General features: G+C 35.9%; 1 protein-coding gene across 1 annotated transcript in view; it reads left to right on the top strand.

Annotated features, from left to right (window-relative positions):
* CLSTN1 (calsyntenin 1) overlaps positions 1-16075 on the top strand; it is a 59765-nt gene that overhangs the window by 18898 nt on the left and 24792 nt on the right. The window contains exon 3 of the mRNA XM_085298907.1: positions 9984-10106. Within this exon, the coding sequence (XP_085155033.1) occupies positions 9984-10106 (123 nt within the window). The remainder of the gene's footprint in view (positions 1-9983; positions 10107-16075) is intronic.

The following is a 16075-nucleotide window of genomic DNA, read 5'->3' as shown; positions in this document are numbered from 1 at the left end:
GCGCCCCGGGGAGGGCGGGGGGCGCGCGGCGCCCGCGGCCGTTACACCTGCCCCGCGCGAAGGTCAGGCCGCCGCCGCCGCCGCCGCGCGCGCCGCCGCGTTACATAACGGCCCCCGCGGGCGGCCGCGAGCGCAGGGGCGGCGGCGGCGTCACTTGTTGCGGCGGGGGCGAGGGCTGGGGAAAGGCGGCAGCGTCGGTGCCCTCCGCCGCCCGCCCTGGAGGCCGCCTCCTGAAAGGCATCCGTGTGCGCCGCTTAAATCCGTGACGGGGTTGCGGCTCCGGGGAGCGCTTGGATGGCAGGCTGGGTGGGAAGGGGAGATAAAACACCTCAGAGAGCCCGTGGGGATCCTAGCCTTCGGCTTGTGTAACGAGTACTTGTTCGGTGGCGGCCGGTGACGCGTAGCTGTGCTAAACCTTCAGCAGTACCGTGTTTTTAAATGCTGGCCTTGTGGCTATTGATTGATCTCACTGAGTAAAAGCATACGCATTGCAGGTCTCCTCCTGAGCAGATTTCAGTAGAGGCTGGCACACGCTTCCTTACCTGAAGGTTACCCCTTGAATTGGGAATGCGGTTTCTGCAAGGTTTAGTTGATCATATGACAGGATTTGTGGTCTCCTATCTAATCTGAACATAGATTAGAACTGTCATTTTAAAATGGCTTGCAAATGCGGTGAAATTCTTGATCTTAAAAAACGATTTCATTGAGTTAAGGACAGATCTTGATGTGTTTTCCCTTCATAGGTTTAGGATGCTACTACTGTAATCAAGAAGTCTGCTGGCTATGTAGATACAGCCCATAATTTACCTGTACAAGGTTCTTCAAGTACAATCTTTTCATTAGTATTGGAACTAAGATTTGTAATTTAATGCTTACTAGAGCAGTACAGAAACAGAAGCTCATTGAATTGACAGACTTTTATTTGAAATTGTGAATAAAACAGAGATCAATAAACATTCTTGAAGAAAGCTAATATGTGCCTGGAAGTGAATGGCAAGTTTATGTAGCATTATACCAGACAGGTCTGTAAATCAGCTAATTCACCCACAATTTGTTAGCAGCTGTACTTGTTCTTAATCTAATATGCAGACAGAGCTGCTGACTGGAAGTCCTGTTTTGCTGAACTTCATTAAAYGTAACTGAGCTACAGTTTGAGGTTTGGTTTGGCTTGCTATGTGCAGTAAACTTAGTCCTCCGGATGTTTTGGCTACTGTGGAAAGGCCCATTCATAATATTACCTGAAGATGCGTTTAATATCCACATAGATGACGGCAAATACCTTGACTAGGGAAAGCTACTAGAGCTACTCGCTTTCATTTGCATGTTGTTATGAGAGATGTTTGTTTGGAAGCCTTTATAGCAAATTTTCCTTTTTGTGTTGTTTTGTCCGTTCCATTTCTTTCACGTAAAGCTTTGGGGTTTTTCTCATCTGTGACTTCAAAAATCTTTGTTACTAAGGTCACTAAGATGCATTGTAATGTAAGTAGTGAAAACTGCATTGTGCTTTGTTCGGTAATGTGTAGAAATGGACTAGAAAGCTTGGACCAGAGGGATCAGTTTCATTCTCCAGTCCAGAGCGTTTCCATAGCTAGATCTGGTGGAGTGAAAAGTGGTTTATCTTGTGGTGAAGGAAAGAAATAAAAATAACTTTTGAAGGGCATCATCTTACAGAAATATTAGGTGAGATCTAACTTATCTACTGCTGTCTCATACTCCTGTCTTCTCTATAGTTATTTTAAGGTGAACATAAGAGTGGTTTTAGGTGCGGAAGAAACATATTCCTTTTCCAGTTGAACTGATGCAAAAATCTGAGTTTAATTGTACTTAGCATGTAATTGGTCAGGCTGAACAGAGTATTTCTAAGCTTGTTTGACATGTCACAGTGGAAGAGCAGTAGTTAGCAGAGTATTGAAAGAGTGTTTGTCAAAGTGAAGTAATTGGGTGTTTATCAACAGAGCTGAATGAGAGGTCAAATGGAGTGACTTAGGATGGTAAGGCAGTACTTATAGTGGCTGTTTTTTCCATACTTACTGTCCAGGTAGAGCTACTTTTCTTTTTCTTTTCTTCTTTTTTTCCTTTTTTTTTTGCCTCGGACCGGACCATTTCTGCCTTATTGTCATTTAGGTAGAATATAGGTCAGAATAATAGTATCTTGAGGAAGCTTTTCTGATTTGTGATAATTTCAGGAAGTTCTTTGGTGGTGGTATGAGTGTCTTAATTCCAAACCACAAACCACTTTCTCACTACCACTATTTTATTGCAGATGTTTATTTGAGACTGTAAGAGCCTTCATAGTCAGGGCATGGTATTTTCTATTTCTTTTTTAGAGTGAAGGAAATCTTAGATTATTCTAAAGTATTACAAAAGAGACAATTTGTCCTATTCTCTCTCTTCCCCCCCCCCCTTTCTCTTTTTCCTAAGGATTTATGTGGGTAAGAGACTGAAGAGAAGAGACACAAGTAGCTGGATGAAAAGCCTTAAATGTCAACTTTCCTTGCCAGACATTTCTACGATGCATAATACTTAGGAGAACATAATATCAAGTTATGTGTTCAGATCAAATAACTAATGAACAGTATTAATCTGTTTTCTGTTACCTATAATATGTAGTCCGTATTATAGGTAAAATAACATACTGCCATGAAAATTGAAATGCAGGAGAGGTGATGTTCTGAGCAAGTGTAGTTTCCTTTGTGTTTGCAACATCATCATGCCAGTTGTCTTTCCCTATATTATTAGACCATTAGACCATTAAAGACAGATTGTGCTGTCTTTGCTGAGTAATCAGGGGAATGTATCAATAAAAACTTTTCTAGACTCCTGAATGTGTCTTTGGTCTGAGGGCTTAGTATTCTTGCAGGCTTGAATCATGAGTTTCAGATTCTTGGAATGAATTTTTAAGGAGAATGGACAGAAGCTACACAGATTTCTACTAAAAGTTAAGCTTGAAGTTAAACTCACAACAAATCACAGGACAGCATAATGAGAGAATTTTATGTCAAAGGGTTTAAGTGTCAATTCTGAGTACTCTGGGTAAAGCCACACTTTCTGCTATGGTAATCTGATAGTTTACTAGTTTATAGCTATGAAACTATTCTGCTGGGGGAGAAGGTGCATAGTCATTGACTCTTTCTGAGCAGAAACACTTTCTGTGATTTTTTGTGAGCCTTATCTTGCAGTTGTGCAGTTATTTCTTCTATCTACTTATATTCAGAGAAATCACTATGAAATTTTATTGCTGATATTGTAGGGCATCCACCTTGTAGCATTATCGTTATTGTCAAAGATGGAAATGTTTCCTCAAAACACAAAAGAATTTAGTAAGTTGGAAGCCTTGGTCTTATTTAAATCTTGTTTTGCATCTATGTCAGTTAATTTGTTACCGATTCTTGGTTTCCACTGGCTTCAATAGGAACTAAACTTCCTCAGGAGACTTTAAGAAAGGCTTATTAGAAACTTTGGTGCCTTTCAAGAACTGTCTGTTTGTCCTTTGTTTATTGTATTAGATCTCCTCTCACCTGCTTTATATTCAGATTGAAAACAAGTTACTGCTGCTACTCCCAGTTGATTTCCCCGTCTTTAAATGGAAGGAGTCAACAAGTAGAGAGAGATAGTAGTGCTGTCTATACTGAGATGATGTTTGCTCTATTTGTACATAAGATTCTGTCTTCCAGTAAAACTTATATAAATATGAYAACTCTTTGAAATGATTTTCCCCTCCTGCATTATAACTAGCGATGCTTAAAAGAATATTTGTTATGTGAATGTTTGTTTACAGTTGGAAGCCTATGTTTTCTATTGTAATGTTCAAGTTTAGTTTAAAACATTTTGAATTTCACTTAAAAATTTGTGGCTTTGTTGCCTAAATATTATTTAGATTGTTTTGTGGTGAGATATTTTTGTTTTGCTTTGTTTTTCCCTGTCAGTTTTTTATCCAAATTAAAGTTTGGTCAGAATATCCTCAGACAAAGATTTTTGGAGCTCTGGACATTTCTTCTGTTGAAGTTATGGATTATACAAAATTGCAACTAATCAGTCCTATGGATGTACTGTAGCTTCAGCGTTACAGCACAAAGCTTTTGTCTGTCTTTGTACTAGTAAAATCACATTTAAGGAAGTGATTCAGTGTAGAAGAAGAAACTCGCTGCAAGTGGTGATAAACCAGATTTTTCCCTAGGAAGAATATGGTTTAATGAATTCAAAACTTGTTGAATTCCTGCAGCTGTTAGTTTGAATATAATGTTTAGAGAATTAGTGTTCATTATATGGGCTCAAACTATAAGCTCTGATGATGTTATATATAAAACATTACCTTCAGCTCCCTGTGTATGACAATTGAGTTTCCAGAGCACAAATTACAGGTGTTTCTTAATTGTAGTAGAGTTTCCAAGATAGAGATCTGATATTGTGGGGTGAAATTCAATCACCCTCCTTGCTTTTTTCCGTTGTCTAAGAATCTTAGAAGTCAATGTTTATAGATGCTCGTTCCCTTTCCTGATTCTCTCTTAGTGCATATTCATCCTGCTATACACCTTGCTGTTATCTACAATTTTCACGTCCCAGTAATGGAAATTCTAGTTTGTCTTAGGTAAGCACTCTATTGATAAGAAAAGTTAAATGCAATCAGGAAGCTCTGCCTCTGAGGAGAACTTGCATTCAATTTTATCCTATTTCTTGTACCTAACTACAATGCAATGATTTTTGATAAAATTATGGATGTGGGAAGACCCCTGAAAGTTATATAAATGTCTTTTCATTGTCACATGTATGAGGTATTTTATCAGATGTTCATATGCAAAGTAAATTTTTCCCCTTCTTCTAACAGAATAGAGGCACAGCTCTGAATTACATACTCGTGACTCTAGGTCAGGAACAAAACATACATTATAATCAAACCATGCTACACCCTTTCTTAATAAACTTTGCTTTTAAGGTGGAGAAGGCATAATTTATTCTATAGATGCTTTATGCCTCAGCTGAGCTGTATTTTTCTGCTGTCTACTATGTGGCTTCATGATTTTCTTTTTCTCTTACTGGTATTGCTTGAAATTTCATCAGAATAGTACTAACTTATGAATATTCAAGGTAAGACCTTATTTTAGAATCCTTACCTTATCACTGAAAAGCATGCTTGTATTCTCACATCAAGAGAAAGACAATAGACAGAAGATGCACAATAATCAAAATTTGTGCCTGACTTCAGGGCATGAGTCAAGAACTGTTTACACAGTTCGTTGAGTTCAATTCATTTGAATTGACAGCAAGTATCATTCTCTTCTTATGAGATCTCTAGTTTTTTTCATGAGGTCTCAAAGGTGGATTAAAAAAATAATCTTATGTTTATCTACTGTCACTAGGTTGAGTAATTAGCTAACAAACTCTCTAATACTTGATATTGAGTTCATTCAAAATGTTTTACCAGTTAATTGTTAAGAATTTTTTCACGTACATCTTGATCTAGTTCTAAAGATATGTAACATGGCTAAATGGTATACTCTGTGCTAATAATACTAATATAAATACTGTATGTTAGAAGTAATACTATATAATAATATAGTAGTAGTAGTAATAATATATACAGTAATGTAGGAGAAGAAATATTTTCAACTACAGTCCTGTTTGAGGTGTGTGTAAATCTTCAGTTATGTGAATGCCATTCCATTTTAAATCAAGTGAACTTTTGAGCAGTTGTAAGAAGATAACTGCAGTCCTCAGAAGGGACTTAAAGGCATATTTGACTTCAAGTATATTCACATTCAAATACTAGAACTGAGTTCATTCTCATTATCTTAAGATTGTAACTTCTGCACAAGGTTTCCAAACTATCCTTAAACCCTACTGCCCTGCCTACATGTTAATTTATATTCATTAATTCTTCTAAAGAGGTGAAAATAAAATTGTTAGTAGTTTATCTGACAGATTGCACTCTACAGCATCAGCCACTGCTCTTGGTGAAGCATCCTTCCTCTAAAATGCATTTCTTTTCTGCAGAATAGTCAGTAGCCATTCTAGTTAATATTAGTAAAAGCTGATCTCTTCACTCTCATGAGAAACTGAGTACATTTACCTAGAGTGAGTGCTGTTTTAGAAACCTGTATTCAAGGTACACATCACATCAGGCACCAATTCCCTTTTCTCTTCTAACTTATCAGCAGTTATCTTCAGAATAAACCAGGTTGGACAGGTGGCACGTGCTGACCTTGCAGATGCATCTTCACTCATTGGTTGGCAGCAATAGAGGCTCTATCATGAGCTTTGCAATTCAGTTTGCTACCAGGAAAAAGAAGTATRCTTAGCTATTTTTAAAAAAATTTTGGTGGTATAAGAACTTTCATTTGTATGGGTAGATATCAAAAGTATTTCAAGGGCCACTAAAAAATAACTAGAAGTCCACTTGCTGCAATGTTTCAGGGAAGCTCCCCCCCCCCTTGACTAGATTAAGTGCGGTTGAGATTTACAACAGATTCCTGCTGAGGCGCTTAGAGATAGTGTGAATATTGTATTTCAAGGAAACCAATGTAGTTTATCCCTGTTAAATGCCAAGAGATTAACAGCTCAGGGCACTTTGTTAGTGTCAAGCTTGGAATGGTTTGACTGTTTTGGTTTGAAATTAACAGTGTGTCTTTAGGCAAATGTTTCTGCAGACCTAAGGAATTTTGCAATGCTTAAAGAGGAGAAAAATAAAACAGTTTTCAGTCTAACATATAATGCTATTTAATCCAGCTGAGATCAGAATAATACTTGATTCAATTCCACAGCTGGTGTAAGGTACACCTGTTCCGTAACGTATTGCTCATAAGCTGCACCTAATGTTTCAAATGATGACTTGAAAATTTCTGACAGTATGCAGTCAGTAGATTATCAATATGGATAACTGGCTTTTCCTGGATATTCAGCAATAAGTTTTGTGAATGTTTTAATATCCAGTGATGTTTAGCTTTCATAAACACAAAAGGATTTAAGGTTTATTTTTTAAAAGCTGGTGACGTTTTAGCCTTGCTAAACACAAAAGGGTTTAAGCTTTATGTTTTTTTAAGTTACAGCAAGTTACAGCACTGTAAAACGGTATGACTTTGCTTTTAACTGTGTGTCATCTTTGAAGGTTCATTAGACTTTGCAGATGCTAATCATACTCATCGTTATTGTGTTCATATGTGGTTATRGTACTTCAAGCTTTTATGGAACTCTGTATACTACAATAATGGGGTTTACTATAGACTGCTAAATCAGGGGAAAGTTTCTAAGTGCTTAAAAAAATTATAATTATGTTCAGAAGCATTAGAAAGGAGATGCTAAGAAATCTGTTTTGCTACTTTATACTACTTCCTGCAAAGAATAAGATGAGCGAATGGAAGGTCTCTGAAATGTTCGATTAAGGTAAAACTGCCATAGAAATGCCAAAAGGAAAGTGCACGACTGTCTTCTCCTTATGCTTGTAACTACAATAGCTGAATTAATTAAACGCTTCTCTTTAGACTAGATTTGAATTAGGAGAAATGTTTCAATTAGAGACTCTCACTTTGGCAATTATTGGTGTCTTCTCTTTGAGGGTGGAATGATATGTTAGTCCTTTTGAACATGATGAAGTTTGTTTTGAAACACCAAGTTCCTTGGAGAGTATTGCAGAAGTGTACTTTGGGTAAATAGAACAATGCGGTTGACATTTAACTGGCTATTTTTTATGCTGAGTATTGGAAATATGCCCATCTGAGTGTATYGAGGCGATAAAGATAGTATTGCCATATTGAGTAAAACCACATAGCAGTAATTAACCAGTTCTTGCATTAAGATAGTTTGTTGCAAGTTCTCTCTTGCTGCATTTTTATGTATGAAGATGTAATACTCTGTTTATCAGTTTGTTGCTACTAACCAGTAAAAGATTGCAGATAAGAGAATATTGGGAGGCTGTTATGATTTCTTATATGAGATCTCTAACTCTAGGCTTAATCGTTTGTTGAAGTGTCCTTTTATCACTGGTTTTTGAATTCCCATGTGTAAGTATATGACAAGCATCTTGAATCTATTTTAGTTTGTTGGAAATACAGGATTAAAAAGTCCAGGTTAGCCTTACMATTGAGCCTATTTTAATGGTGATTTGCTTGTATAATTCTTTAGTTGAGTGAAATAGCAGGACTCAGCTGTGTAGTAGCATATTTGTGTATAGTTTGTAGTGATTACACAAGCATTTATTCTGAAAGTTGTAAGTACTTGATCTCATGAAGACACAAATCCAAATGGTGTCAGTGGTTGTATGTTGTTTGTTGTATTTGTTGTAACTTCTAGCAAAGCTTTTCTTATACTTGATTATACAGCATTTGCTGAAGATGACTTTTTTTTTTTTTTTTTTTTTTTTTTTTTTTTTTGAATAGTATAGTGCAGTTTTCAGACCCTCAAAAGGAGTATTTTCCATCAATTCTCAACAGCTAGATACATACCACTTTCCAGAATTAGATCTAGGAAAATAGTATTAATTTAAGAAGCAAGGATATGTGGTAGCCTAAGAGGTTTTATAAAGTGTRTATGTTACCCTTATCCAAAACAATTTGGGTAAAACTGTTGTTGGTAGAACCTCAACATGAAGAGGGCTAGACCAAGGGAAAAAATGTATTCAACTATCAAGAAGGATTTAACTATTACACAATGTACACTGTTTCTGTGGACTACAAGTTGTATTTGTCTTTAGAGAGCGTAACATAAAAATAATTAATAATCTAGGCACCTCTCACATTGAAATGTCAGCTAGTACATGATAACCTAGTAGATAACATGATTTTTGTCTTGTATGTTTCATATATATTAGAAAAGGTTATTTTTAAAGGCTGACTGTGAAAGCTATTGGGCTGCTTTTTAGCAGCAGAAGACCGGTCATCTTAGGCATGTTCTGGGTGTCAGTTTACAGAGTCTTGCATGCAGAGTTGAGGAAAGTTTTTATAACTAAAGTTTTAGTGGAGTTTTCTGTCTCCTAAAAGCAACTACTAAACAAGTGATATACAAACGAATCAATATTTTTACTCAGTTTACTAGGCATTCTGTTGATTGGCTGAAAAGACCTGCAACTTTGGTCCTTCTTCTAGGTGTATTTAAAGTATGCACTAGACATATGTTGGATTAAAAAAAATAAAAGTACAAGTCCTCCAAAACCAGGAGCACCTAGAACACTTGCTTTGCATCTCCGCAGTTGGGATGCTGAACCACTGAGCTAGTGTGTTACCCTTTTCTGTTGTCTCTCCTACCTCTTGCTTTTTGGCGTTTTACATAATACCACAGCTTCAGCAGAACTTTTGGAGTATTACTTTGCCTGGTATACCTTATAAATGGCTAGTAAAACTGATACTGGGGGTTATACATCCTATGCTGGGATAAAAAGGCCTAAAACTAGCTCTTATTTATTTCCTAGGAAGTGTCCTTAGGCCTTGTGTAGAAGTCAGTCAATGGTTTTCTCTGTTTGTTCTCTTTAAGTAATAATAATATAAAGCACACTGAAAACCCCTGGAAACAAGAAAAAGTTTTCACTGTTAGTACCTGTTCTTTGAAGGATAGTCCACCACCTGGATCCCAAGCTTTCTGAGTTGTGGAGAGGCTGTAGTTTAGAAAAACCCTGGAGTTTTCTGTAGGCTGATCTCCCCCCCACCCCCGGCCTGGTGCCAAATATAATTATTTTTTAGTATTGTGTTTGGTGCTGATGACAGTGGCTCCCCATCACTGTTTTTTCGAATTGCCCTTTGGAGCCATTTTAACTTCCAGCATAGTTAAATTTCTAATTTAGATTTTGCAAGTAACTTTTGGAAACTTGAAAGGGACACTGATCTCTTGACTGACTAACTTAGCCAGGATTTTATCTAATTTTTGAGTTTAGTAAAATGCTGGCTCAAATTCAGAAAAATGAAAGAGGAATACACTGAATTAAGTATTTCAAAGTRTGTGTTTAAAAAGTCATGAGTTTCAAACTTATTTCTTAAACTTGTATTTTGTTTTCCATTTAGTTAACAAACATAAGCCATGGATTGAAACAACGTATCATGGTATAGTTACAGAAAATGACAACACCGTACTATTGGATCCCCCTCTAATAGCCCTGGACAAAGATGCACCTCTGCGTTTTGCAGGTAAGAAATTTGTCTGTTTTTCCTTTTTTTTTTTCCCCCTTTTTAAGAATTGGAAGTGCTTCCTTCATGGTCAATGTTATGTGTTAGCTTGTGTGTTTTCCCTAACCATAGCATAATATTTCATAGCTTTTGCACCACAAGAAATGTTGGTGCATGCACTACAGTTTCATTTGATATTTACAGGTGTAAATATCTGGCTACGCCAAGGATTCAGACCAGAGAGCAGTATATTGCAGTGTGTCATTTCATGTCTATGTATTACAGTTATATTTCGTGTATGTATATATATACATATATATATATATATATATATAAAAATTGTGCTTGCTCTTGCATAATATGCAACTTTTTCCTAAAACTTGTGGATTCTATGTTTCACATCCTGTCTAAGAGTTCTGAAGTAATTAGTTTTCTTATCCTGGTGAGAGTTTTTGATTTTCGTAGTGTTTTTGGTTTTCTCAATCTCTTAAGAAAAAGATGCAAACATAGTGAAAACAGTTATTAGTAGAATCAAGATTGCATTTCTTCTGTGCAGTATTTAGACTGAGAATTTCTATAGAAATCCAGACTTTCTGTGATAAGTTTGCATAACAGTTTGGCATATTTTTAGAAATTGACAGACACTGCTACCACAAGATGCACTATTGGTTTGTAGTTTAATCTATATTGGAGAATAGAGGGACCRTAAGAGAACACATTATTTTCAATACTTTTTTTCTATGATAAATATTAGACTTGAGTATTATTTCCTAATACAATATATTTTATAGTTGAAGATCTAACTGTGAGATAGTTCTAGAAATATGATCTCCATTTAATTTCTTGTAGAATTGTTTGGGTAGGGTGGACCCTTTTGAAATCTTTCTAAATGTGTAACTAAGAATTCTCTGAAGTTCCTGCATCTAGGAAGAGGGTGAATGTTGCATAAGTAGGCATGATCTGGTCTCACTGGTGTGCAGAATATCTTTGCAGATAATAGAGCTTTTCATATGGTGTACAAGCATAATGCTTACTGATGATGACATGTAAAAGTAAGATGCCTTTTTGTAATAGTCTTTCAAGTTTCTATTTAAGTTAGGGGAGGACAGTCGAGGCTTTTTCTTCTAGGTTGTTGTTCAGCTGCATGAAGAGAGCATCTCTGAACTAAAARATTTGCAGCTGAAGTAGATTTAATAGAGGAAATTAGATGGAAAGGAGTTATATTCCATTAATTTTAGGTTGGAGAGCTAAAACACAGACATTGTATCATTTGTTTGGGAGTCTGTAATGAATTCAGATCTCCTAAGCTTCTGTGCACCTTAATATCTTAGCTCTGGGACTATCTTAGAGCCTTTTTCTCCTCTAACAAAGAGAATGATGCATAAGCCATTTGCAAAATGTATTCTAATTTCACTTTGATATAGGACTGACAACTGACAGTTTTGGTAGTTCTCTTACAATCTTGCTGCAGTAGTCTATTTCTGGAAATGATTATTTAACTATACTGTATTTGTTAAATGGGTTCAGTATTTATGGAAAATATTTCTTTGGTTTGGCAAGATATTGGAGAATTGTATTTGAAAAATACCATCTGGCATCTCCAGGTATTTTAATTAATTGTAGTGGTTTACACAAGCTGAAATTAGATATTTGCAGAAGCTTATTTGGTTAAGTAAAATTTTAGAAAATAAAGAATTCTAGTAAGATACCTAGATTATATCTGCTTTTGGGGAACTTACCTTAGTAAGTCACTTCAAGGAGGAAGTGATGAAAAGAGCTTTCCTGGGTGTTGGATATCGTGAAACTTAAAGAAAGTACCTGGAGAATATTTTCAAATAGTTTGTCAAATTTTCAGAGGAAAGATCAGTGTCGAAGCATCACATGATTTCCAGTGAGACAGCTTTTCCATTGGGTTGGATCAAATTCTATAAACCTACTTTCCTTTAATGAACATTTCTACCAAATGTGAATTGATTCTATAAAAAGATTGAATAAACATTATATGTTTTTACTTTCAAAAATCAACAATTCTTAAGCAGCTRTAGAAGAATGATGGATTAAAAATAAGCATCTTAAGTCCTGAATATAGGATGTTAACATTRTACTGAAATTTTTCTCTAAATATGAGAATATTGGATCTACATTGCATAAGTTGTGAATGACAAATGTATTATGAGAATCTGTAAAAGTATTTGTCCTTCATTAAATGGAAGAATACTTGGATCTGTCTTGGAGGCTATCAAGTGTGGGAGTGGTGTTGAATCAGCATTAGCAACTTTTTCTGGTTGGTGGTACTGTGGTCATGTCCTGGAATGGAGAATAGCCTTGTTATTGTCCAGCAGCATCTATGTGGGTGTTGAAGTGTGAGAAGGCTGTTAGATTAGCAACAAAATGTTTTCACAGCAAAATAAAGTGCTTTCAGGCTTAAATGACTGTTTCAGCCCTAAGTGGTATATTCTTATTATAAATCAAATTTATTCTTGCTTCAAAAGGTTGGTATTTTAATTAACTGTGCCCCCTAACTGAGCACTTCTGAAATGTCTGTAGTTTTTAAGTAGAGCTTTTTTATTTCAATTTTAAGCATCTCGAAACATTTTAAAACAAGTTAATTTAATTGTATTATAACATTTGAACTGTGGGGCAGGGAAAGGTAATATTTTATTCCTTTCCTCACATTGTGCAGTGGATAGGATCCTGAAATTTTGATGCTTTGAAACAAATTCATATATACAAAAATATGTAGGATTATACAGACCTTTTTCTGAGGTAATTTGTATGCTTTTACAACTAAAACAATGCACTTTTAAGGACAAAGTTTAAGTCATGCCAAAAGTGCGTGTCTTAGTACCTGATTTGTAGAAACATCTGTGGAATTGCTCCTCTGTGCTATGATGTTTGTTAGGGATCTGCTTGAGACAATGACCATTCAAGTTCTTTTCTAATTACAAATTCAGTCATGTTGGAACTTGGTTGTAAATGGTTTTACTGAAAAACAAAATATCAGACAACTGCATTTTCTGCTTTAGGGTAACCTGTGTCTACAATCAGTCTAATGTCTGAAACTCTTAGTGTGGATTTCCTTCCATTTACTATGTTAAAAAAAAAAATCTTGTATTTGAAACTAACTGTATTATATCTGGATATGTTCATGTAGTTGAATATGTATTAAGATAGTATAATCAGGATTTCAGTAGCAAAATGTTTGAATTGTTTCCTTTTTGGAATTGTAATAGCTAATGTATTGGTAATAGGATTTTAAAAAGCCCTCCAAACACTAGAGAAGATTGCTTTTCAGCTATATTTTGCTTTCCCCTTATTACGCAAAGATGCAAGAAGTATTTTTGTGGGAGTTAGGAATTTTTGAGCCTAGAACATGAATATGCATACAGCTTTGAAAATAGTCTTGCAGAATCTCTGTTCGTTCTTTAAAAAACAAAACCCCGTCAGGCCTTCTGTTAGCCTCTCCCTGGAGGTGTGCACAGTTCACGTGTCCCGGTGGGTGACTGCTGATGCCGTGTTTCTATACTGCGCTGCCAAGCCTTGTTTGTTCAGGGCAGGGAGCTCTGCTGACGTCCTGTCTACAGAAGGCTACTGTGTAATGCTGCTCTCAGCTGGATGGTTACAAAGAAATGATATGTACGGAAGATGAATGACGTTGTGTAATCAAACAGATATGGGTGTTGATATTGTAAAATTCAATGAGTTATTCAGTGATTATACAGAAATATTCTTTGTTGGCACCTTGGCAAACCTAAGAGTAAATTTTGTTGCAGTAGTTTTTCAGCCAATTTTGCATGGAATTAATTAAAGACATGCATGAAGTGACATTTTGTTTTGTACCTATTAAACATACATATATAAATTCAAATACACTTGTCACTAATTATGAACTTTAAACATGGATCACTTTTTAATAAGCACTCAGTTTTGTATGGTGCTAAGAAATACTTGTTTTAGAAGACATTCTAAACACATTGTAATAGCAGGCTTTCCTGGATGAGTTTCTCAGAGAGAATACTGCTTGGCCAGAGTTGGGATGATATACTTGCTCTGTTTTTGTGGAGTGAAATGCAGTGGGATAGCGCAAAATCCCCAAAGTACTACCACAAATCCTCAGTGTCATTTCATTGTGCTATAGTAGGAAGGGGAAATTACTGAAATGCAAAATGCTTCAAGGAGACAGGATTGCTATGTTTTCTGGCTAATCTAGCTGCACAAACCTATGTTATCTTTAAAATGATTTTTTTTTCAGCTGTAAGTATTGCTGAGTCAGAGTGCTGCGAAGTTCTATCCAGGTTACATTTTATGTAGCTGAACAAATTACAGTATATCAAATATAAGCTAATTTACAGATTGAACTTGTTTCTCTTCTAGGAGTAGAAGTGGTAGAAATTTATTTTGGTAGTGATTCCAAGCTTCAGAATGAAATGAGAAAAAGCAATGTGCTTCTGTGACATAGCATGACACCTTAGGGAGCATACTTGCCACCAAATGGTATTGGGACTAAGCTTACTTTAYGGCAATGAAAAAAATCACTAGGAAGAACTCTATAATCGTATGAAAGCCACTGTAATGGCTTCTTTACTGTATAAATATGTGCATTTCATAACTGAGATGAAAGTGAATATCATCCATATGTGGGAATACTCATCTGTAAATTGTCTTATCTGCCTTGAAACAGCTCTGCAACAATATCTAATATATTTTGGAGAGAGGAGGGAGAGCTTTAATTTTTGAAATATTTGGTACTTTAGAGAATTAAATTATTCCTTTTTGCTTCTTTTCATGGTAGAGACACTGAAGAAGGGAGTTAATGTGACTTAAAAGGCCTGTTTGGGAACTGTGCTTTTTCTTATTTAGAGCAGTTTTATCATAGGTAACGTCGTAGTTTTTATGCACTGTAACTTTTTTAGTCATGAGTGCTTGTCTGTGTAATAGTAAAAATACTTTTCACTAATGTGAAATGGAAAATATGATTGTACCAGGTCAATTGTTGTTCTGAGAAGCATCTGGCAGGAACTGAGCTATAATGCATCTTGAACAGAAGCTTTAATGCTTTAAGAAGCATCTGGAGACACATGGATATTTATCAGAGAAATTATTTGTGTCTTATGCTTGTGAGCCAAGAATATAATTACAGAACTTTATTGCAGCCAAGGCTGGTGTTGATGCCAGAGTTAGAGGTCACTTTGGATAATGAAGAACTGATCAGCTTTTAAACTGTTCCCCCCTTCTCCCAAATAGAWAATTGCCATATTAATAAACTTTTCCCTCCTCCCTCTGTTATCAGGATTTATGCTTCAGTGTTCTCTGTACATTTCTCTCTGTAATCTTAATGTTTCACACCCAGTGCTTGACTCAATGTTAGAGTTGTTGGAAGGGGGCAGGAAGGTGGATATAAAGGAAYGAGAGATGTGGACAATTTAAAAGTCTGCAGCTGGCATGTCAATTCTGGGTGTTCAGTGGTGTCAGCCAGGAATTTAAGTAGTGTAAGATWTTCATGTATTATCCTGTTACTGAAACATTAAAATCCAGGTTCATATTTATATCTTATGTTAAAATATACCAGAATAAATTAAGTGGATGCCATAATAGGCAGTATACTTAGTACATTGAAATAAASAACTAATTATAAACCTGGGGATTACCTTAAGTGGGTTTCAGGGAGAACTTTTGTAAGAGCTATTTCAGAAACTGGCTTCTTTTAAAATGAAGGGCTGCTGTTTAATAATGGTCCATTATAAGGTATTTTTCACTGAATATATTTGTGCTTCAGTATTGAATTGGAAGTTTGCCTTTTATTTTTGAACAAAATATTTCTCCATAACTTTTAGTGCCTCATCTCTTTTTAAAGCCACTATAGAATGGAGATTTGAACARCTGCGTTACTACATGTTTATTGAAAAATGCGAGAACTGACAGGAAATCTACTGGGAATGTTTTCAGGGTACAAGTCTGCTTTGTTTTAGTGCAATTCAGGTCAAAGATAA

This window comes from Rhea americana, unplaced genomic scaffold (genome assembly GCF_003343005.1).
Source record: "Rhea americana isolate MKP2758 unplaced genomic scaffold, rheAme1 scaffold_143, whole genome shotgun sequence".
Lineage (NCBI taxonomy): Eukaryota > Metazoa > Chordata > Aves > Rheiformes > Rheidae > Rhea > Rhea americana.
The sequence above is the reverse complement of the archived record's forward strand: the minus strand, read 5'-3'. Positions and strand labels throughout refer to the sequence as shown.